The 23740-nt window shown below is 42.8% G+C and overlaps 2 protein-coding genes, 1 non-coding gene and 1 pseudogene across 5 annotated transcripts in view; 2 read left to right on the top strand and 2 right to left on the bottom strand.

Moving 5' to 3' along the window:
* NNT (nicotinamide nucleotide transhydrogenase) overlaps positions 1 to 20993 on the bottom strand; it is a 95524-nt gene extending 74531 nt beyond the window's left edge. The window contains exons 1-5 of one of the 3 annotated variants that reach the window (XM_055325449.1): positions 20858 to 20993; positions 15946 to 16149; positions 10646 to 10875; positions 7381 to 7598; positions 3724 to 3811 (exon numbers count right to left, since the gene is read on the bottom strand). In XM_055325449.1, coding sequence (XP_055181424.1) covers positions 3724 to 3811; positions 7381 to 7598; positions 10646 to 10875; positions 15946 to 16102 — 693 coding nt within the window. In that variant the 5' untranslated portion in view covers positions 16103 to 16149; positions 20858 to 20993. Of the gene's footprint in view, positions 1 to 3723; positions 3812 to 7380; positions 7599 to 10645; positions 10876 to 15945; positions 16150 to 20340; positions 20412 to 20750 lie in introns of those variants that run through there. The other 2 variants (XM_055325450.1, XM_055325452.1) reach the window with 2 other exon arrangements.
* On the bottom strand, positions 8438 to 8567 carry LOC129510026 (small nucleolar RNA SNORA33). The gene has a single exon (XR_008664483.1). It is a non-coding gene; the product is annotated as a small nucleolar RNA SNORA33 (small nucleolar RNA).
* Positions 20994 to 21016: 23 nt separating the features above from the next.
* LOC129509649 (glyceraldehyde-3-phosphate dehydrogenase-like) lies at positions 21017 to 22475 on the top strand (annotated as a pseudogene).
* A 28-nt stretch (positions 22476 to 22503) lies between these two features.
* Positions 22504 to 23096, top strand: LOC129509369 (glyceraldehyde-3-phosphate dehydrogenase-like). Its single transcript, XM_055324837.1, has 2 exons — positions 22504 to 22519; positions 22759 to 23096. Exons 1-2 carry the CDS (start codon positions 22504 to 22506, stop codon positions 23046 to 23048), a joined length of 306 nt encoding a protein of 101 aa, XP_055180812.1. The 3' UTR covers positions 23049 to 23096.
* Positions 23097 to 23740: the final 644 nt, after the last annotated feature.

Here is a 23740-nt window from a genome sequence, read left to right as displayed (position 1 = left end):
CATCTTGAGGCTTCCCTTTGCACACGTTTCCACCTCCAATCCATTAGCAAGTACTCTTGGTGTTAACCCCCAAAGATCTCCCAATCCATCTCCTTCTATACAGCTCTATTGCCACTCCCTTCCCAGGGCACTATTTCCGCAATCAATTCCAAATAGATCTTGCCTTCACTCTTCCCCTACTATCCATTCTCCCACAGAACTTCCAGATTATTTTTTTAAATCTTCATGAGCTACTAGTAAATATGTATATAAATTAGTCTCTGTCCCCTGTTCCTAAGTGAGAAAAGCACTAGGAACATTTTTTATTCTATTATCTGGTCTGTGACCCCAGTTCATGACAAAAAAGTTCCTAAATCCCTTGGAATCTCAAGGATCATAGCAGTATCTTTTGTTCTAATGAGCTGACTCTTGGTGGACTCCTGGATGACAGTTGATCCAGAAAATCCAAGGTTAGCAGCTAAGAATTTTTAGCCCCACCTCCCATTCTCCAGAGAGAGAAGGGAGGGAAAAGTTGTGCCCCTATGATGAAGCCCCCTTTGAAAATCCCAAAAGTACAGGCTTGAAGAGCTTCCAGGCTGGTGAATGCATGGAGGTACAAGGAGAGTGGTATGTCCAAAGAGGGCATGGAAGCTCCATGTCCCTTCCCACACACCTTGCCTCAGGCATTTCTTCCATCTGTATGATCATCTGTATCCTTTATCATATCCTTCTATAACAGACCAGTAAACAGGGAGAAAACTATTTTCCTGAGTTCTGTGAGCAGTTCCATCAAATTAACTGACCCCAAGGAAGGGGTCCTGAGAATGTCTGAATGATTTATCGTCAATCTGCAGAAGCACAGGTAACAACCTGGACTTGCGATTGGCATGTGAAGGGGCGAGGAGGACAGTCCTGGGACTGAGCCCTTCACCCGTAGATCTGACACTATCTCCAGGTAGACAGTGTTAGAATCGAGTTAAGTTAGAATGTAGGACACCCCACTGGTGTCACAGAATTGCATGGTGTGGAGAAACCCCCACACATTTGATGACCAGAAGTGTCAAAAGTGAAGTGTTCTACATCAAAGTAATGGAGAGACATGAGCAAAAATGAGTTTTTCCAAACAATTCTGAATCAGATACTTCCCTCATCTGTAAGAGTATCTGAGTAAGACCTGAAAGAGAAGCCCAACATCATCCAGCCCCAACCTACCTTTCTACCACCAGATTACTCTCTACCTCTTTCACCACACTCCAGACCAATCGCCTTTTTTATTCTTCTCCTTCTCATCTCAGCACTTCATATGTGCTCTTCCCTTTCCCTGGAATCCTAAATACCTGGTTTCTTTCTTGCCATCCTTTAGGCCTCGGCTCAAATATCAAAGGAGATTTCCCATTGCCACAGTGAAAGCAGCTTGTTCCCAGGACTCACTACCCCATCATCCTGTTCATTTCTTATTTTTTTTTAAAGATTTTATTTATTTATTCATGAGACACACACAGAGAGAGAGGCAGAGACACAGGCAAAGGGAGAAGCAGGCTCCATGCAGGGAGCCCGACATGGGACTCCATCCCAGGTCTCCAGGATCAGGCCCTGGGCTGAAGGCGGCGCTAAACCGCTGAGCCACCCAGGCTGCCCTGAAACTTACACTCTTGTAGGGGCCTCAAACAAATAAATGTATGAGATTACTTTAAACATAAAAGAAATGAGGGCAGCCTGGGTGGCTCAGCAGTTTAGCACCGCCTTCAGCCCGGGGTGTGATCCTGGGGTCTTGGGATCGAGTTCCACGTGGGGCTCCCTGCATGGAGCCTGCTTCTCCCTCTGCCTGTGTCTCTGCCTCTCTCTCTCTCTCTCTCTCTCTCTCTCTCTCTCATGAATAAATAAATAAAAATCTTAAAAAAAAAAAAAAGAGGGATCCCTGGGTGGCGCAGCGGTTTGGCGCCTGCCTTTGGCCCAGGGCGCGATCCTGGAGACCCGGGATCGAATCCCACATCAGGCTCCCGGTGCATGGGGCCTGCTTCTCCCTCTGCCTGTGTCTCTGCCTCTCTCTCTCTTTCTCTCTGTGACTATCATAAATAAATATTAAAAAAAAAAAAATACTTTAAAAAAAAAAAAAAGAGTGTAAGTTTCACATGGCAGGGATCTTGTTTACCTTATTCATTCAATAGCTCTCAGAACAGTACCTGACATATTGCAAGCCATCAAATGACGGACTGGTAGCTCATTCTAGACAAGTAAGAACCCTCCATATTTATAGGAAACCCAAATAAAATATTATTCGATCTACCTTGATAAGCCTTGATAGTTATCATGAAACTATTTCTGACATGTAACCACAGTCCCTTAAGCTGCAATTTAAATTTTCAGTAAAGCCTGTCTCTTTTCGACCTTCTAAAGAATGATTGATTCTCCTTCCTTTAAGCCTCTTGGTTTCTGTTTCACTTTTTAATCTCCTATATATTCAGTGTTCCTCTCAGTTTCCGCATACTTGAGGAAAGAGTCTAACCGAAACTGAGTAGCAGATTTGTTCATCAAAGCATTCAGCCAGTTTAAAAACAGCATTCAGTTTCTGGCCATCATGCATGCCAGACCTATCCTTATGAACCTGACAAAGAAGTCAAATGTAATCAACTCCAGAGGCACCAGGCTGGCTCAGTCGAAGAGCATGGGACTCTTGGTCTCCAGGTCATGAGTTCGAGCCCCACGTTGGGTGTATAGATTACTTGAATAAATAAGTAAATAAACTCAAAAAAATAATAATCACTGCACATAGCACATCCCTGTGCCTCCCGTTGCTAAATGTACTTGCTATGTAACCTGGCCTCCACTTAAATCACTTGCCATCTTCCTCACCTGGCCCGTTCTAGCAATATATCACTAGATTCCTCAAAGCTGTCAATATCTTTTTTTTTCATTTTTTTTCTAGATTTATTTCATATGAGTTTACATAACAAAGTACTTAAGAACTGGAAGCACTGAGTAAACCTGTACCTACAGACATACTCTTCAGTCCTATTTCCTATCCCCAGACAATGTGCTTATATTATCATTTAATGTATGTAGAGTTGAAGGATTACAATGTAATCTATTTTTTCACCTAGCCACCCCCACCTCTCATGGACTGCTCCTCTCTGCTTTCAATCTTGATTAAAGAAACCACACCCTTTCCCTCTGCCAAGTACCTGAATTATGCCACCCCCCGCCCCCCTCCACTCTTAACCCTTTTTTTTTTTTGAAAGTGAAAAAAACTAAGACAGTCTTTTTTTTTTCTTTTTTCTTTTTTTTTTTTTTTTTAATCAAAGACAGTCTTTTTCTATGAACGAAATGTCACAGTTGGGAAATAAAGAGTTTGCTAAACTAAGACAATCTTTCCTCTGAATCAAGTGTCACAACATTAGGAAATCAAGAATTTACTGAATGGTATTTTGAAACTTTTTTTAAAAATTAGTAATAAACACACTAAACAGAATGAGTTACCCAAAACCCCTTTGAGAATTCAAGCTAGTAAGTCAAAATCAAAAACAAAAACCTAGAACTTCCAGAAATGCCCAAATTCCTGTTGTCAAGCAATCATAAGCAGCTCTGAGGCTTGGCTCCACGAAATATTTGTATGTGCCAGAGGGTTATCAGCGTGAAGTTAACACAGAACAAAACTTCTTAAATAACTGTATTTTAGTACTTACTACACATACCCTCACCTTTAATTAAGTCATACTATGAAGAAACATTAAAAGTCTCACCTACCTTAGCTGGAGGAACTTTTCCAGCAGCTGTGATCTGACCAGTAAAAAACCGCCCAAAATGATTTGCTGCTAGGACAACAGCTTTATAACTGAAAAAGTAAATAAATATTTCCATAAAATGGAAGATTTTAGACTCATATATTAAGTCACCAATTAAACTTTAATAGTCAAAGAATAATCGCTAACATTGTACAGTACCTACTACATGTCAAAAACCATTCTCAGTACCACATGTATACCCACTCCTTTAACCACCCCAACAATCTTAAGGAAAGGTACAGTTATTGCTTCATTTCACAGGTGAGTGCACAGAGATGAAGAGACTTGAGAGTCACCTGGCTAGCAAATGACAGAACCCAAAGCCTAACCACAGCATCCTGCCTCCAGAGGCACGCTCTCTCACCCATGATGCTCCCTGGCCTCTTCACAAAAAATACTGCACAAGATGAGTTGGGGTGAAAAATGCTAACAATGGTTTACACTGGGTGTTGAAACCACAGATATTTCAAACTTTCTGTTTTACTTCATTATACTGTTCAAATTTTCTTTGAAGATTATGTACTGTTCATATAATAGGAGAAAACTTCAAAATGAAAAAAATCAGATTTAGCTATATGCTTGTACCTCATAAAATTCCACCCTCAGAACAAAAAACCCTTCATTTGATCGCTAATGGTTGAAAGCATGGGATTCTGAGACAGAGTACCTTCAGTGCAGGTCCCAATTCTAACACTAACTAGCTTTGTGACCTTGCGTACATTTCTGTAACTGTCTGACCCTTGGTGCCCTCATCTATACAGTGGGGAGAAGAGCATCTGTCTCTTAGTGTTGTTATGAGGACTACATGAAATAATGCAGGTAAAGAGCTTAGCACAAAGCCTGCGACAGTAAGTGCTTGGTAAATATTAGTGTTTTTGGCTAAAGAAACTCTCTGTACAACAAAAACTAGTAAAATATACAATCTTTCCACAATCAGATATTTTCAACATATTAGACTAATTTCATTTTCAGAACATTTTATACTTAAAAGGCACTTCTGTACACTCTCATGTGATAACATACATATAATTAAAATCATAATGCAACTATGTAATAAGATCTACCTGCTAGCTGACAATAAAACATTTCCCTGATTCAATTTTTTATAAAATAATACCTGATATAATAATTGATGCAAAAGCATAAAATGGCAACCACCATTACTTTAAATTAAGTCAGATTACAGCAGGTAAACAGTATTATAGAGATCACATTACGTGTTGGTCTTATTTCTGAATCCAAGTGATAGAAATTTTCAGAAAGCAAACATAATAAAGATTCAAAGGCCATGTAAGAAACTGGAATTAATAGTTTAAAAGATTCAGTTACTATACTGAAAAAATAACAAAAATGACACAGATTACACAGGAAATGTACATGAAAATGCTGATGGTGGGCAAAAGTGTTAACAGTTTGCCCTTTTTTGATGAGAGCAAAAAAGCTCAGAATGAACATCAGTGAACTGAAGGAGCGGTTCTTCACTGTAATATGGCCATGTGTGTGAGTTAGATAATGATTTATCACATATTGTGTGGATAAGTATGCTAGAAGATTCACCTCAAACAGTACCCTTTGCATATATCAGCTCAGGATATAAGAGAGTGATTCTTTAAATTGTGCCCCACGGATCCCCAAAGGTTCAAATTTCAGCCAACTCTGGAGCCATTCTGGGTCGGCTAGGGGATAAACGTGTTTCTGGACACCCCTCCATCCCCCAATTCAAGCAAGGCCACTCTGTTCTTATTAGATTTGTTTATATTGCCTCATAATATTTCATTTCTACAAAAGATTCTACAGTTAGAAGCCACTGATCTAGAGCCACTGGCTTTGACAACCTTTCATACATGTGCATTTCACAAGACAAAATCAACAGCACTATTAAAAGATTACACTGTACACTTTCTATAGAAAATTTTTAAGTCCCACAATACATAATGTAACTTTTCTACAAACTAAATAATAGGGCAAAACTTTTGTCCTCTGGTATATACTTTGTATTACAAAAAATATCTGAATCAATCATTTGCCATATTATAGTAAAGATAACAAAATATGTTTTTAACCTGTCCATTTTGTTTTCTGCTTTTCTATCAAAAATGAACACTTGAAACCCAAAGTAGAATCTATTTGCTCTATTGGCCTATTTAATATGCTACACCTCAGACAGACAGAAAACCTTCAGTTCACGTGTCAGGTTGTAGAAGACTCTATTCAAATTAGTCTCTCGAACACTGATTATTTAAATTATTTTGATTTGTTGATGCCTCGTTCATATTAGCAAATTGTCACTACCAATAGCTTTCATGCTTAAAATCTAATTCAACCAATCTCTTGTAGAAGAGTTGATTTCATAAGCATCATCAATTTCCAGATTTTTCCCACTGGCTAGGCAGTCAGCAATACACTACACTCATAGAGCTATTCCCATCCCTCCCCAGGGCAGGCATGATTCCTCAGCCAGAGCCACATTCCTTGAGCAGAATGCACCTTAGTCTCCTCTCAACACAGGGCTCAGCCAGTGTACTGGGAATGCACGAGTGGTGGACAAAGATAGGACATATTAGCCCTCAGTTAGCAATATGGGGTTTTTTAAGATTTTATTTATTTATTCATGAGAGACACAGAGAGGCAGACACACAGGCAGAGAGAGAAACAGGCTTGCTGCAGGGAGCCTGATAGGAGACTTGAACCCCCAGATCCAGAACTCCGGGATCATGCCCTGAGCCAGAGGCAGATGCTCAACCACTGAGCCACCCAGGCGTCCCATAATATGGGTTTTGACACCTGATGAAACTTCCTCAAGCCCAGACATTTTCCCTATTCATTAAATATCATGAATTTACCTAAGCGTGCTCACTTCGGCAGCACATATACTGAATTTACCTAAGCAACCTAATTAAAATGGCAAATGCTAATATGCATATGCTGGGTTGAACCATATGAAACTGCCAATACCCAACCATCTTTTACTTGTAAAAAAAAATTTGTGGTAACTAAACTTACTGTGGTAATCATTTCACAATAAACTGACATATCGAATTAATATGTTTATGTCTTAAACATATAGAATGTTACAAGTCAATCATATCTCAAAAAAAACTTGAAAAATAGCCATTTCCACCTAATATACCTGTATACACACATATCCACACATATATGCAAGAGAGTGTATTCCTCAAATAATTTCACAACCATTTGCTCTAATGGAAGGCAATAAGGCTTCTACTCATGACTAAAAATGAGTGTAGAAGAGACTGCAATATGAAGAATTATTTCCTATAACTAAGAAACAGTAAGATGAGCCTTAAAAAATAAGCACACTCTTGGGGCACATGGGTGGCTCAGTGGTTGGGCGTCTGCCTTTCGCTCAGGTCATGATCCCAGGGTTCTGGCTTCCCACAAGGAGCCTGCTTCTCCCTCTGCCTATGCCTTTGCCTCCTCTCTCCGTCTCATGAATAAATAAAAATCTTAAAAAAAAAAAAAAATAAGCACACTCTCAAAAAGCAGCAATCTCCAACAATTATTACAAGTAAAATCACTGTCAGAAGAGCCACAATGAGCCAATTTCTAGAGTACCATTGTGCTTTTGTTCAACTGAAATGGAAAAGAATCAACATACCCAGCAATGTTGGCCATGGAGCTTAGTGCATCATATCCCTGAGCAATTGTGACTCTTGGAACCTGGTCCATTGCCAAAACTGTAGTTTTTCTTTTAGAAAGTTTATTTAGCAAGTCTGGATTTTGGGCAGGGTAAATAAAGCTAATCAGTGTTCCCGATGTCTTTAAAAGGTCGGCTTCATGAACACCTAATGTTGGATTAACCATGGGGGCTCGCACCTAGAGGAAAAAAAGTCACATTGGTGATTAAAAATATAAATACCTTTATCATATTTTTAAGTAAACAAGGACAATTTAAATAATACGCCATGATGGAAATAACACTCCAGAAGTAATCTTTCAGCAATAAATTTCTGACTAAATTCCTAAACAAGGTAAGCAGCACAAAGATCTTTGCCATCTGTCCTCTGACTGATGACCTATGAACTGGTCTGAGCAGAGAGCGTGCTATTATTCTGGTAAGATTAATATATTAGGATAAACATGCAGGGAGTTTTTGTTGTGTCCAAAGATTCAATTCTTGCAAATTTTGGCAAGCACCAACATTTGGAGCAGAAAGAAGTTAAGAACATTTTAACCAAGGCACCTGGGTGGCTCAGTAGAGGAGTGTCAGCCTTTGGCTCAGGGCATGATCTTGGGGTTCTGGGATCAAGTCCCGCATCCAGCTCCCCACAGAGAGCCTGCTTTTCCCTCTGCCTATGTCTCTGCCTCTCTCTGTGTCTCTCATGAATAAATAAAATCTTTAAAAATAAGAAAATAAAAATAAATAAATTTTTAAAAAGAATATTTTAACCTAAAATCTCCACTACATACATATATGTCACCTTAAAATTTCAGGCGAATACTTATAGATGAACACAATTCAAACTAGTACCCTTGCTAAATTGGGACTAAGCAAAAAGCTATAATATATTCTGTTACGTGAAAAGTATCAAATAAGCCCATGAACACATACACCGTATGTTTGAAAGTTTCGGATGTCCACATCTTGAATCAATTTTCTTTTAATTCCACTTAAAAGGTATTTTAAAATGTGGCTCTTATTTTTTTTTTTAATTTCTTAAAGCCATTTTCAGGGACCTTAATGACTTCAATGTCTTTAAGGCTCGTAACATGTCTTTACTATGACCAGCTTTTCCTAAGTTGCTACAGGAACACATTCAGGTAAGCAGATTCATTGGCTGGCTTTTAAAATGTGTTTTATAACCAAGTTTAAAACCCAATCTTCAAGGGACACCTGGGTGGCTCAGTGGTTGACCATCTGCCTTCAACTCAGGGCGTGACCCCAGGGTCCTCGGATTGAGTCCCACATTAGGTTCCCTGAAGGGAGCCTGCTTCTCCCTCTGCCTGTATCTCTGTCTCTCATGAATAAATAAATAAAATCTTTAAAAAAAAAATCAATCTTCAATTAACATGTATCATTTCCTTAGCTCTCATTTCTCAAATATGCTCTTAGGCAAGTAAGCCCAAGAAATTTAACAGCTAAGGGACTTCTATTTTAAAAGGAAACAGAAACACAAACACTAGGGCAATACTCTCATTTCACAGCATTTCATCTCAATTTACCTATGAGACACCTTTATTTGTTACTCCCATTTTGGCTGTTGTTCTGGTGATGCATATGATTTTAATTAAGGTTCTGGACTTTAATTAAGACTCTCTGGCAAGGTCTATTTTTCCTCAGTGAGAATCTATAATACAGATTTAATAAAAATTAGAGGACAACTTTGAATTAATTCTACTGGCCCCTATCAAATGTTCAGCTGAGACTGCTGGCATCTAAGTGAGTTAAGTCAATAGAATGTTTCCCTGAATGTGCTTCTTGGATCACCAGTTCCTCAGGATATTAACAGGCTTGACAAAAAATAGGTCACATGGCCAAGTAGTTAATTAATGCAAGCATAAAGTTATGTTTCTATATTACAAGATTTCTCAGCGCTTTTAACATGTTCATACACACTATGAATCTCTAATAAGAACACAAAGCATTTCCAAAACTTATGTGTGCCCTACCAACCCTTGATTGTGGGACATCTTGTTTTTGAATCCCTAGAGCATATACTGGAATGGATTGTACTTATTCTTCTATTTACCCTAAGCTCTTTTGCTATACTAAGTTATCAAATATCTGTACACCTGAACACCATAAAAGCTTTAGCTGAATTACGACTTACCTACATACCATAAATTTTACTATTAATTTCTGTAGCAAAAAAAAAAAAATTATGTCTTCTGAAAAGATCACTAAGACCCTACCAAGACCCTATTCGGTAGAGTTTAAAAAAACAAACAAAAAACAATTGTGTGAATTGAATACACACGTTAAGAAAAGCTGGTCTTCCCTGAAAAAGTAAGGAGCTTCTTTTAGTCTAATGATCATTCTTTACAATCCCTATTTGCCTCCTTGTCTTGGTTGCAGAAGGCTTAGGGTTTAAGTTAATGCTCACTTCCAGTAATTATCTCTACCAGACTTGTGACACAAACTCTTCCTTTCTGATTATTTCAGATTTTAAGTCTAAAGTTCTTCAGCACCTAAATTTCTAGCATATCCTAAGACCTTTCAATATAGTAAGGCTACTCCCCACTCAGCCCCAAGCCACTTTCTCCAGGACAGCCCTGCCCTCACTAGAAATTGCATTTATGTCAGTTCCATCACTGTTCCTTCCAGGTACATTCAGTACGTTCAGGAATTCCATGCGTTTTTTTCCTGTTCCAGTAGCAGTTAAATACTCACCTGTGGGTATTTTGGATCTATATGAACCATGAAGTGTAAATGCTCCCTAGACAGTAAGAAGGGAATTTCCACATGACAAATGTAAAAACGAAAATCACTTTCTCCTCTCATGGTTAAACAAAGATCACACTGCCTGATAAAAGTTCTACTGGAATATGAAGAATATTCACAACATGCAACCATTTCTCTGGGAAAAGGCATTGTTTGAAAATATGAAGAAACGTAACAATAGAATAATTCAATTTTTCTATGAAATGTTTTTTAAAAATCAGCATGCCAGGGGTGCCTGGGTGGCTAAGTCAGTTAACCGTCTGCCCTCGGTTCAGGTCATCATCCCAAGGTCCTGGGATTGAGCCTGGTGTCCAGCTCCCTGTTCAGCGGGCAATCTGCTTCGCCCTCTCTCCCTCTTCCCTGCTCCTGCTCTCTCTCACATGTGCTCTCTCCCTCAAATGAATAAATGAAACCTTAAAAAATAAAAAATAAACAAACAAAAGTCAGCATGCCATAAATGACGGGGGAAAGGAATAATTACTTTGACCACCAAATCAGAAGCCATCACTTCCTTCACCCCTTGGATCTGGGCACCTGCTGCTCTGTAGTGATCATCAGAAAACTTGGAAGCTTCACCAGCACCCGATTCCACAACAACACTAAAACCCTGCTTGACCAAGGCCTGAACACCAGCAGGAGACAATGCCACCCGCTTCTCATTTTGGAAAATCTCCTTGGGGACACCAACAGTCAATTGCTTATATGGAATTCCTACAAAGGCAAAAAACAAAACAAAAAAAAAGAAAGAAATTTAGTGAAAAAACAACAACATAAAAACAAAACTGAGCAGTTTGTCCAAAATACACTGCACATACAAGTTACTATTCAAAGTAATGTTCGGGCTGCATAATCATAATTTTTTGATACACAGGAAATACTATGCTCACTCTCTTGAAAATTCCAAATATTTCATTTAACCAAATGGCTATCTTCAAAGGACATGACTAAATTAGTTTATTCTTAAAAAAAAAAAAATAGGTTGTGAAAGATCAATCAACATGCTAATTCCACTCTTCAAACTAACCCTCAGGGATTTATGGTCTCCTTGTCCTTACCTTTATGAAAGATAGAAGTAATTGCTGTTTTGAAGAACCACCCTATACTAAACATTTTGTTGGCCCGCCATACTCAAAGTTTCTTTCCTGGCAACCTGGCCACAGGCAATTCCTCATAGTTTTCCAAATGTTGTATCCTGAGACCCTACCTTCTTGGCCACAGCTAATTAGACCAGGGATCAACAGCTAGGTCAAAGATAATAGTCTACAGAACAGCCTCAAACATATTTAGAAAGGGGGGATCCCTGGGTGGCGCAGCGGTTTGGCGCCTGCCTTTGGCCCAGGGCACGATCCTGGAGACCCGGGATCGAATCCCACATCGGGCTCCCAGTGCATGGAGCCTGCTTCTCCCTCTGCCTGTGTCTCTGCCTCTCTCTCTCTCTCTCTCTCTATCATAAATTAAAAAAAAAAAAGAAAGGGAACTGCCTGAGGACACTCTATGTTGGCCAGTGACGACCCAATCCATTCAGGTTCTTTCTCGGGGGTCTGAACACGAGAACAACAGAAAAGGACAGAAGGAGTAAATTTGTAAGCTAGGAGCTATAGGAACTATTTGTAAGCAACCATAAGATAATCAAAAGGAGGTAGACAGCAACAGGAATAGAAACATCAGTAGTAGAGATACAAACAGGGAAGATGAGACACAACTATGAAATCCAGAATAACATTCCACTTTTCTAAAAGTAAATGAAAGGTTTCCTGGACTTCTGTACAGGAAAGCACACATACAATAAACCTTCATCACAAAATATAGCCTGATGTGCTCCTCTGTTCCTTGCAACCCAAAAGACCCTCTATGGGGATCCCTGGGTGGCGCAGCAGTTTGGCGCCTGCCTTTGGCCCAGGGCGCGATCCTGGAGACCCAGGATCGAATCCCACGTCGGGCTCCCGGTGCATGGAGCTTGCTTCTCCCTCTGCCTATGTCTCTGCCTCTCTCTCTCTGTGTGTGTGACTATCATAAATAAATAAAAATTAAAAAAAAAAGACCCTGTATGATATACACAGTTAAAGTATTTATATATGGTTCTGAACAGCTTTAGCTAAAGTACATTACTTGCTTGCATTGTTTTACTCAACATGTGGGCATAAATAGACTTTTTTTAAAATAAAGATCTGCTTCTATATGTTTTACTAAAGCAAGGAAATCTACTCTTGCAACCTAAACTCTGAATAAAAAAATCATCTCTACAGAATAACAATAATTATTAAGTGATGCCTTAGAGAAATGAAGTCAACCTAAAAAATACCTTCATTTGAACACAGTCTTAGACCCCATTCTCCATAAGCACTAATAACTGACAGCAAGCCAAAGGAAAACATTTGCTAAATCTTACCCTCTACTTGAAAGACAGGGAGGAAAATAATAGAAGGCTGGAAAATATTTCGGATTGACATGCAAAGTTAAATCTCATAAACATTTGGAATTTAATCTGACAACCTCAAATCCCTAGGCCTTATATACCATAAGTCAAGGAAGCTACCAAAGAAAATGAAGTCTCATCAAACAGATTTAGGAGCCAACCAGAAAGGGCATCCACTTGGCCAAACAGGAAACAATCTGAGCATGAAAGGGAATAATTAATTGCAACGTAACAAAACACATCTAAATGCATTCGTTATGATACTCAAAAAATATATATCTTTTTTTTAAGATTTTATTTATTTATTCATGAGAGAGAGAGAGAGAGGCAAAGACACAGGTAGAGGGAGAAGCAAGCTCCATGCAGGGAGCCTGACATGGGACTCATCCCGGGTCTCCAGGATCACCCGAAGGCAGCGCTAAACTGCTGAGCCACCTGGGCTGCCATAGATCTTTTTTTTAAAAGCTTCACTGGTCAACTTTAGCAGATATGTGTAAGCAGAATAAGGGTATCCCAAAGATATCCACATTCTAATCCTCAGCAACTGTGAATATGTTAGACTATATAGCAAAAGAGAATTAAGGTAGCAGACAGAATTAAAGTTGCTAATCAAATGACCCTAAAATAAGGAGATTATCCTGGGTTATCCGGGTGGGCCCACTGTATTCACAAAGGTCCTTAACTATGCAAGAAGAAGAGAGAACAGTCAGTCAAACAGTAATTTGAAGGTGCTATGCTGCTGGCTTTGAAGATGGAAGCAGGGGCCACGAACCAAAGAATACAAGCAGTTTCCAAAAGCTGGACAAGGTTAAGGAAAAAGACCTCCTCTAAAGCCTCAGGAAGGAATAGAGCCCTGCCAATACCTTGATATAAACCTAGTAAGAGCCATTCCAGGCTTTGGCCTCCAGGAGTACAAGATAATGAGTTTGTATTATATGAAGCCAGTATATTTGTGATCACTTGTGACAGCAAAAATAGAAATTACTTAAGGGAACCAAGACATTATTACCAAAACCAGTAAATAATGGGACAGAATCAAACATTTATCCCACCTCACCACTGCAACCTCAAGGTAACTAAATAACAGAGAGAAAGTTTTTCTTTATGGAAAAATTGTAGCTAAAAAATGAAGATTAAATGATAGAGTATCACCATTAAAAAAAAAAAAACATAAAATCATGGATTTAGTTAATGACCATTAAATGGCTATATAGCCTTTCAGTGAAAAACTGATGGGAACTTCCTAATAGATGGATTATCAACAACACTAACCTTACCGGTTAATTTTCTTGATATGATACAAACAATCACACACAGCATCACCTATGAAGTATTCTTGCCCAAAAAAGCAAACCTGAGTCTAATCAAACCCCTAGATCGAAATGGTACAGGAAATACAAGGGACAGAGAAACTGGTTAAATTAGACTGAAGGAATTCAGTCAGCCAAATCCAGTATGTGATATTCTGCAGGGCGACAACTACATTGTTCAACAAATAAATTAAAAAGGAAAAAAAAAAAAAAGGAAACACAGAAATCAAAAGAGACCTAAGACATACAGTAAGCAAATGCAACATATGAGCCCTGTTTGGATCATTATTTAGATAAAGCAACTAAAAAAAAGAAAGAAAGAATTGAAAAAATATGACTACTAACTAGAATTACTTCTATGCTTTTCAATGTGGTACTGAAATTGTGGTTATATATTTTTAAAATAGAATCCTTATCTTTTAGGTATAAAAAAGTAATTATCTAGGAAATAGTTAAGAACTAGAAACTGAATAAACACGTCTCCTGCATAGTCAATATACAGATCTTGATGTCCGTGCCTTTGCTAACGAGGACAATTCTCATGTCCTCAATACAGCTACTTACTTTTATCTTATACACAATTTTATCATGCTTGAATAATCTGGCTTTCCGGAACACCTAAAATAAAAATCTGAAGATAAAGTTGAGAGCTCTTGGTGGCAGATACTCTGCCAACAGTCACTTGCCACGTGAGAACAAGAAACGAGGCTGTGAATTCTATGAAAGATAGACATAAGAACTCAAAAAGCATAGCAGTCTAGGGATCCTGAACGCAGAATCCCATAAACTTAAATTAAAAAGAAGGGCATTATTCCATGTGGCAAAGACTTCCTGTTGCCCCCTCTAATATCTAGCCTGTCCTTCCACCTTAGTTAGAGAACACCAATTTCAGTGAAGTATGTGGCCATCTAGAACAAAAGCCCTCTTTTATTTCTAAGTGTCCCTTACAACTACATAATGGCCATCTCTCTGAATTTTGGCCAATAAGGTACAGACAGAGTTCTAAGTTCTAAGTTCACTCAGCTTAGGAAGCCTTTGTTGAGCTTCATCCTTTGGGCCTGCAAGCCAGAACAGAAGCAGGTAGGGATCTAGCAGGGAAGGCCTTGTAGGCTACTGAAAGACTTCAGCTCTTACTCTCCATGGGCTAAGACACTAGTGGCAAATTTTGAGTTGAAAAGTGCATGATCTTTCATTTTAATTTTTTTTAACTTTTTTTTATTTATTTATGATAGTCACAGAGAGAGAGAGAGACAGAGAGAGAGGCAGAGACACAGGCAGAGGGAGAAGCAGGCTCCATGCACCGGGAGCCCGATGTGGGATTCGATCCCGGGTCTCCAGGATCGCGTCCTGGGCCAAAGGCAGGCGCCAAACCGCTGCGCCACCCAGGGATCCCCGATCTTTCATTTTAAAAAGATGATGCGGTCATGTATAGAACAGACTACAGCAGGGGCAGTGGCAGAAAGCATAGTGTGTTTAGAAGACTAGCACAATAGTCTCGGTGATAGAGGATGGTGGTGTGGAACAGGACGATGATAGTGGTGATGATGAGAACAGACCAGATACAAGGCAGAGCTGACCCATGCCGACTGTGAATATCTAGGATGATTCCCCAGGTTTCTGACCTGAGCAACTGAGATGAAGTTGCCATTCACTAAATTAAGAAGAATTACTTCAGATTATATAATACTTAGTTGTTAATTCTTGAGCATAGATGAGCCATTTATGGTACAATTCCTCAATACTGACAAGGAAAGAGGAAGAGCTGCTGGGAGAAATGGTTACTATGAGCAACAGTTTCCTGGGCACAACTCAACTAGTTTATTATTTCTCTTTTTTTCTATTTTCTTTTCTTCTCTATTAGCACTAACAATCAGGAACTTCTATACATGGAAAATATTTGTAAAAAACACTCTTTAAGTTTTTTTAATGCAAAATGATGACTCACAAACACCAGGCTATGAAACTGCATCACTTTTCCTTTTATCAATCATCAGGAGATCTATTAGCTCCTATGACTTGACAGTTTGATTTATATACATGGAAGTGAGATTTTACCTGGTTTTACAGGGGCTTTACACCACAGTGCCTGATGAGTATGAAATGTTCGTAAAAAATCCTTCTTCCCAGGTTTAACCTTACAGGACCCCAGACTGCTACGTAAAGGACACGAACAGCCAGTCACCACGGTTTTCAGTAGATTCGCCATGTTCATATAAGCTCCCAACTTTCCGAATCCCAAATTTCCTTGAGGATAAATCACTAAAAGGAAAGAAAATAAAATATTTATGTGCTAAGAAAAACATACTTTGTGGTTTGAACATCAAAACATTTTTAAAAATACTAATTCCAAAAGCATGGACTATAACAGTTGTATGTGGGCATCTACAATGAATTTATTTGCCGAGTCCTTACAGAACTTACAGAAGATGCTTCAAAAGTTCATTTCTGACTTAGATATTTAAAACTTGGAATCCATTTTCCCACTTAAATTGTGGTTATAAACTCACTATTCAGTTCTAAGCCCCAATCACCTAAGTCTAACTGATCCTTACTGTAGCTGGAAAGCTAAAAAAGAAACTTACTATAGAGTCCAATTACATCTTATATGGAAGTTATCTTCTAAGTCTATATGAGCAGCAAGAATTGCATAGTTACCCTTGAATTTCCTTTAAATTGTCTATAACACTATATCATACAGTAGGAACCTATTTAGCCACCATGTTGTACAGAAAACACTGGCAACCTATTCAGTGCAGCAAGATGCTTATCCTGTAAGACCCCCTGAATTGAGACTGAGTGAACATGAGATACGTGTTTGCCAAGGGCACATCTCAAGAAAATTAAACATGTGTGGGATATGACTCCAATTTTAAATAAGAAAGAAAAACGCCATTATCACGTAAGTTTGCGCTTATAGGTATAGGTGTAACAAGGAATTCTTCCATCAGTGGTTCTCACAAGTGGCCACTTTTTACAAGCTCTAACTGGGCTGGATGGAGTGTCATTGACCTCTATTATTATTGACCTAAGCTTCAGTGGTTACCTCCACTACTCTCCATGGGAGATCCCCAGGGGTGCATGGAAGGCACTCCTACCATTCACTCAATTCCCAACGTTAGCCCATCCTTCCTTCCTCCCTTTCCTTCAAAATCAGGAAGAACTCTAACAGTCAAGCTCAGCTAACTCCACCAACTACACCTTTAGTCTCTGCCCCATCAAGTGGGCCCTCATGGGGCCCAACACCCAATCCCAGCAAACCATAAACATTCTTCCAGCATCCAGGGGAAGAAGGGTCTAGCTCACTCAGAACTGCTGCTACAACTCCCTGAAGCAACTTCTTACAAATACCAGAAAGCTACACTGGGAATGGAAATCCTTAATCCAGATGGTGCTTATTCTTAAAATGCCTTTTAATTCAACAAACATGTATAGAGGGGTGAGTCAGAGGCACAGCCGTTAGAAGCATCTGTAGAATCAAACTGGAATAGGTCACGCACTTTGAGATAAGAAAAGTCAACAAGTAATAATATTACAAAGCAGAGTAGGGCAAGTCCAAAGTTCCTTGAGGGCTCAGAAAAAGAAAAGAAACACATTTGAGATGGAGGGAGTAATATGAAAAAAAGCTAAGGAAGAAGTATGCAAGATGGGCTCAGGAATGCAATCAAAAATATATGAATAATGCTTTGCACTTGAATAGGTTTTATATTTTCAGCATTTCCCCATGTCCTTTCATTTCAACCCCAAGCATTCCTGAGTCCCATAAATATTCTCATTTATTCATGGGTCACTTCTATGGTTAGCCATGGCTAAGAACGGAGAGCAAGGGCTTGAAATCCAACCACATATTCAAAACATTCACTGAATCTATGCCAAGAGTCTAGGGAGATACAAAAATAAATAAAAGATATATACAAAGATATAAAAAAGATACCAAGATATAAAAAATTCTTGCCCTGTGGGAGATTTGTCCTACCACTACCAATGCCCAACCTTCCTACTTACCCTAGTTTCTCTTCTTGGATCATCCCACCCCCCCAACAACCACCGTTCTCATGGGGCTGAGGAGGTTTACCCAGACCTCAACAGGGCGAGAACAAAGCTAGCTATAATAGAGCCTGTGTATTGTCTAAGTTTACCACTCACTCCCTGTTTGACCTTAAACTCTCTCACCTCAGTCTGCTCATCTATAAAAGTATAGATAAACTGGTTGGTAAGACCCCATTAGGCTCTAAAACTTTTATGATTAGATGACATTTTATAATGCTTTAAAGCTGAAGTCCTATTTTGTGGAATCTAGAAAAACTGCCCTGCCCACTTGGAAAATGGTAATTTGATGCTGAACAGATCCCTGGCATCAGAAATCAGTTAAGGCTAAGGCTCTCAGAGGCTGCTCTCGCCCAAAAATTCCGCTTAATTCAAGTTATGACCATACAGGACAGTGATCAGAAAGTAGTTTACTGGCAAGAACAATCCCTACCATTAACCCTAATTCAAATATAAATGACCCCGAAGGATATTCAGAGAATCCCTGAACCATGTTATCACAGACAGGTACTTATTTACATTGAAGACAGAATACTATCTTGATGATCACATTTGTCCCTCTCTTCACTTAAAAAGCTCTTTGCTATTTTATTATCCATATACTTCTATGGCTTTGAAGCAAAATGGGGGAAAACTTTAGAACTCAAAATTGGGGGAAAAAAATTAGCGTATCATTCATATGGCAGTGTAACGTACGTTATTTGGGCAACTATCTCCCCTAATAGATTCTAAAATTCTTGAGAGCAGGGATCCCTGGGTGGCGCAGCGGTTTGGCGCCTGCCTTTGGCCCAGGGCGCGATCCTGGAGACCCGGGATCGAATCCCACATCGGGCTCCCGGTGCATGGAGCCTGCTTCTCCCTCTGCCTGTGTCTCTGCCTCTCTCTCTCTCTCTGTGACTATCATAAATAAAAAAAAAAAATTCATAAAAAAAAATTCTTGAGAGCAGAGAGAGGACAGCCTGGAGACTAACAAGGTGGCCAGTGGGTTAAAGCCCCCATTCTGCAATCTATTAGTTGGGTCCTTGGCAAGTGAGTCACTGAACTCCTCTGAACCTGATTCCCTCCTGTTTAAAATGAGGATAATAACAGCACCTGTGTTATAGGTTTGTGAGGATTAAAAGGACACAGTATCTTCATTGCTATTACTATTCACTTTGGTATTACCTCCGGCCAGCCGGGTGCTTCGCACAAAACAAGAAAACAGCAAGTATTTTTTTGACTGAATGAATGAATAATTAGACTAGGTAACCTGAAATCTAAGTATCTAGGGAACACAGTCTCCAATGTTTCAGGAAATTTCCTTTGAAAATGAAATGCTGTGTAGTCTTAGGGAAAACTGATTCATTCCATCAGCAAAGGTAAACGGCCTGAGCACACTTGCTGATAAGAAAGTAATCCTAAACTGTCCATTTAATACAATAAAAAAAAAAAAAAAGAACCCAGCCAGGTTTGCAAATAAAAGGGGTGCGATGGAGAAGAGGGGAGCATCTTAAATAAAAGCATGCAAGCCCCATCCGAACGGAGTCTGCCCTACAAGACTCCTTAGAAGGAGATCCCTTTAGAGCTGCCCTGAACCACAGGGCGAATAAAGGACGCGGGCAATCGTAAACAAGTCACGCTTTTAAAGCGAAACAGACCAACCAAGGACACAATACCCTACAGCGGCTTCCAGCGGCTTCCAGCGGCAGCGGCTTCCAGCGGCAGCGGCGCGGCCTCGCCCAAACCCACCGGGACCGCCCCTTCTTCGGCAACCGAGCCGCGCGGCTGGCACCCTCCGGGACCGCTATTTATAACCTTCCCTCCAGGCCGATTGGCCGAGGCCGAGTAATTGTCATTCCGCCTCCGGGCGGGCGGCCGCCACCGCTGCCTCCCGGGTCACCGACCCCGGGCCCACTGTCGGCCCGCGTGGGGTGTGCCCCGCCGCCCGCCGCCCGCCCGCCCGGACCTCCGCGCCCCCCGCTGCAGCGCGCCGCCGCCTAGGTCTCCCGCCGACCCCCACCCCCACCCCCACCCCCCCAGGCGCAAGCACAACTTCGGGGCGTCCGGCTGCCGCTTCTCTGGGTGCACCCTCTGTCAAAAGTCCTCTGTGACCTCCCCCCCACCTCCCATCTCGCGGGCCGAATAACCCCGTGCGACGCCCGCTGCCCCCAAAGCTCCAAGATCTGCACCTGCACAGCTGCCCGCGCCCCGACCCCGACCCCCCCCCCCCCCGCTCCCGTCCACGTCGCCCCGGCCAGAGCGCGGGAGGAGGGCCCCCGAGGCACCCAAGCCTCCGGCCTGCGGGCGCCCGCGTGCACCCCGCCCCCTTCTGCTCCAGGACGGGTCCCCCGCCGGGGGCCCAGCGCCCCCTCCCCCGCCGCGCCCCGATCGCGCGCCCGGGCTGCGCGGGCTGCCGGCGCCGCTCACCTCGGCGGGGAGGCGGGGAGGCGGGGAGGCGGGGAGGCGGGGAGGCCGTGGGCGCGCCGCTGGGGGGACGCCGCGCTGGCGGACCCGGCTCCGGCTCCGGCTCCGGCCCCACCGCCAGGCGCCTCCAACCCGGAAGAACAGCCCCAAGCCCGCGGCGGCGGCCACGTGACGGCGGCGCACCCCCAACCCCCCGAGCGCCCCCTCCCTCGCCCCGCGCCCCCTCCCCTCCAGGCCGGCCCGCCAGCTGGGCCGCGGCGCCCGCCGCCCTCTCCCGGCGGGCACGCGACCTCGCCCGACCTCGCGCCGAGGCTCGGCGCCCCGGGGCCCTCCCTCCTCGGGGGGCACCGAAACCTCTTTGTCCGGGGCTCGACCCGCCGCCCCCGCCCCGCCTCCGTCCTTGTCAATCAAACCTGCAGCCGCGCCGCGGCCGCCGGGCTGTTCGGGGCTCTGCCCCCTCCCGCCGCAGAGCCAGGTGCGCGGCGTGACTTCCTCTCCCCGGGCCCACCGGAGCACGTACAAGGGCACCGTGGGCTCCTCTTTCGCTGCCTTTCCTCTAGCTCTCTAGGAAAAAGCCCCAACTTCTGTAACAGAAGAGGACCCGAAGGACGGTGGGAGGCGGCCGCGGGCGGTGGAGGGCGGGGACGAGGGCGTTGTTTTCCCATCCTGCCGGGAGAGGTGGAGTTAAATTCCTCGGAAGCCGTGTCAGGGCCCGAAAATTAACACACTTCTACGTGCCGGTCTTCCCACGGCCGCCCCGAGAAAGCCGAGAAAGCCGTGGGCTGCTGGTGGCAGTGACAGCCGGCGGCGAGAGGCGAGAGCGCCCTGGGGGGAGATGAAGTGGCCTGACAAGGCCTGGGTGGATTTCAGCAAAACTACTGAATAGACCCCAGACCTAAGTCCCTGCTTGTCCTCTGCACGCAGTTCTGTTAGTCTGCGAGTGTCTCCTGATTAAAAGTGGGAAGAATCAAACATAGACTAGAAAACCGTTCACCTACCCAAAGCTGAATCATCAAGTGTCAGCATGGTCTCTGCTTTGCACTTTGAGTGAATATTTAAGATAGGCAATTCAGATATTTCTTGGAAAGAAGAAGAGAAAGGAGAGAGAAGAGAAAAGAAAAAAAAAAAGTCAGAGAAACCCTTCCTTTAAGAACATCTCTTGTGTTTCACCAGCATAAAAGGTCATTCAACTAATGAATTCCCACTGACATCCAAAGAATGTGAAGGGAAAACATTGCCCTTCTCCTAAAAAAGTTCACAGACAAGGAAGAGCACAAGCCCATATTTTTAAAAATAAAATGGGGCTCTCTGCTCCTTCCCGTTGGACAGACAGCCGCGTCTTCTGGTGCAGGGCCAGCCCCATCCCTGAGACACGATGGTGAAGGTCGGAGTGAACGGATTTGGCCGTATTGGGCACCTGGTCACCAGGGCTGCTTTTAACTCTGGCAAAGCGGATACTGTCACCATCAATGACCCTTTCATTGACCTCAACTACATGGTGTACCTGTTCCAGTATGATTCTACCCACGGCAAATTCCACGGCACAGTCAAGGCTGAGAACGGGAGACTTGGCATCAACGGGAAGGCCATCTCCATCTTCCAGGAGCGAGATCCCGCCAACATCAAATGGGGTGATGCTGGTGCTGAGTATGTTGTGGAGTCCACTGGGGTCTTCACCACCATGGAGAAGGCTGGGGCTCACTTGACGGGCAGGGCCAAGAGGGTCATCATCTCTGCTCCTTCTGCTGATGCCCCCATGTTTGCGATGGGTGGGAGCCATGAGAAGTAGGACAACTCCCTCAAGATTGTCAGCAACGCCTCCTGCACCACCAACTGCTTGGCTCCTCTAGCCAAAGTCATCCATGACCACTTCGGCATCGTGGAGGGCCTCATGACACCGTCCAGGCCGTCACTGCCACCCAGAAGACCATGGACGGCCCCTCTGGGAAGCTGTGGCGTGGCGGCCGAGGGGCTGCCCAGAACATCATCCCTGCTTCCACTGGCGCCGCCAAGGCTGTGGGCAAGGTCATCCCTGAGCTGAACGGGAAGCTCACTGGCATGGCCTTCCGTGTCCCCACCCCTAATGTGTCAGTTGTGGATCTGACCTGCTGCCTGGAGAAAGCTGCCGAATAGACGACATCAAGAAGGTAGTGAAGGGCAGCCGGGATGGCTCAGCGGTTTAGCGCCGCCTTCATTCCAGGGCATGATCCTGGGGACCCGGGATCAAGTCCCATGTCGGGCTCCTTGCATGGAGCCTGCTTCTCCCTCTGCCTGTGTCTCTGCCTCTCTCTCTCTCTCTCTCTCTCTCTCTCTCTCTCTCTCTCTCTCTCTCCTCTGTGTATTCTAATGAATAAATAAATAAATAATCCTTAAAAAAAAAAAAGGTAGTGAAGCAGGCATCGGAGGGCCCCCTCAAGGGCATCCTGGGCTACAGTGAGGACCAGGTTGTCTCCTGCGACTTCAACACTGACACCCACTTTTCCACCTTCGATGCCGGGGCTGGCATTGCCCTCAATGACCACTTCGTCAAGCTCATTTCCTGGTATGACAATGAACTCGGCTACAGCAACCGGGTGGTGGACCGCATGGTCCACATGGCCTCTGAGAAGGAAGAGCCTCCTGGACCACCAGCCTCAGCAAGAACAAGAGGAAGAGAGAGGCCCTCAGCTGCTGGGGAGTCCCTGCCCCAACTTAATCTCCCAACACACTGAGAATCTCCTGACCTCCAATTTACATGCCAGACCCCAAGGAAGGGGAGGGGCTTGGGGAGCCCTACCTTGTCATGTACCATCAATAAAGTATACTGTACCAAGCCAAAAAAAAAAAAATATATATATATATAATACATACATACATACATACATACATATATAATGGGGGGAGGGGGGCACCTCCAGGGTTCAGTCAGTTAAGCACAGGACTCTTGATTTGGGCTCAGGTCATGACCTCATGGTTTGTGAAACTGAGTCCAGCATCTGCTCCCAGCTAAGGGAGGAGTCTGCTTGAGATTCTCTCCTTCTGCCCCTCACACCACTCATGTGCTCTCTCTTTCTCTCTCTCTAAATAAATTTTTTTTTAAATAAAATCTTTGGGGCACCTGAGTGCCTCAGTGGGTTAAGCCTCTGACCTTGGTTTCAGCTCAGGTCATGATCTCAGGATCATGATATCATGGAGTCACACTCACGCTGACTATGGGGTCTGCTTGGGTTTCTCTATCCTTTCCCTTCCCCTCCATGCACAGGATCTCTTTTTCTCTCAAATAAATAAATAAATTTTTTAAAAATAATAAAAACTATAATGAACTATGATAAATGTAACCATAGATTACATTTTAAGATATGGCGGTTTCAATGAAGCAGAAGTAATTAATAAGGATTAAAACTAAGCCCCTTTCATGATATAT

Source organism: Nyctereutes procyonoides, unplaced genomic scaffold (genome assembly GCF_905146905.1).
Source record: "Nyctereutes procyonoides isolate TBG_1078 unplaced genomic scaffold, NYPRO_anot_genome, whole genome shotgun sequence".
Classification (NCBI taxonomy): domain Eukaryota; kingdom Metazoa; phylum Chordata; class Mammalia; order Carnivora; family Canidae; genus Nyctereutes; species Nyctereutes procyonoides.
Note: the sequence above shows the minus strand (reverse complement) of the source record. Positions and strands in the feature narration are given on the sequence as shown.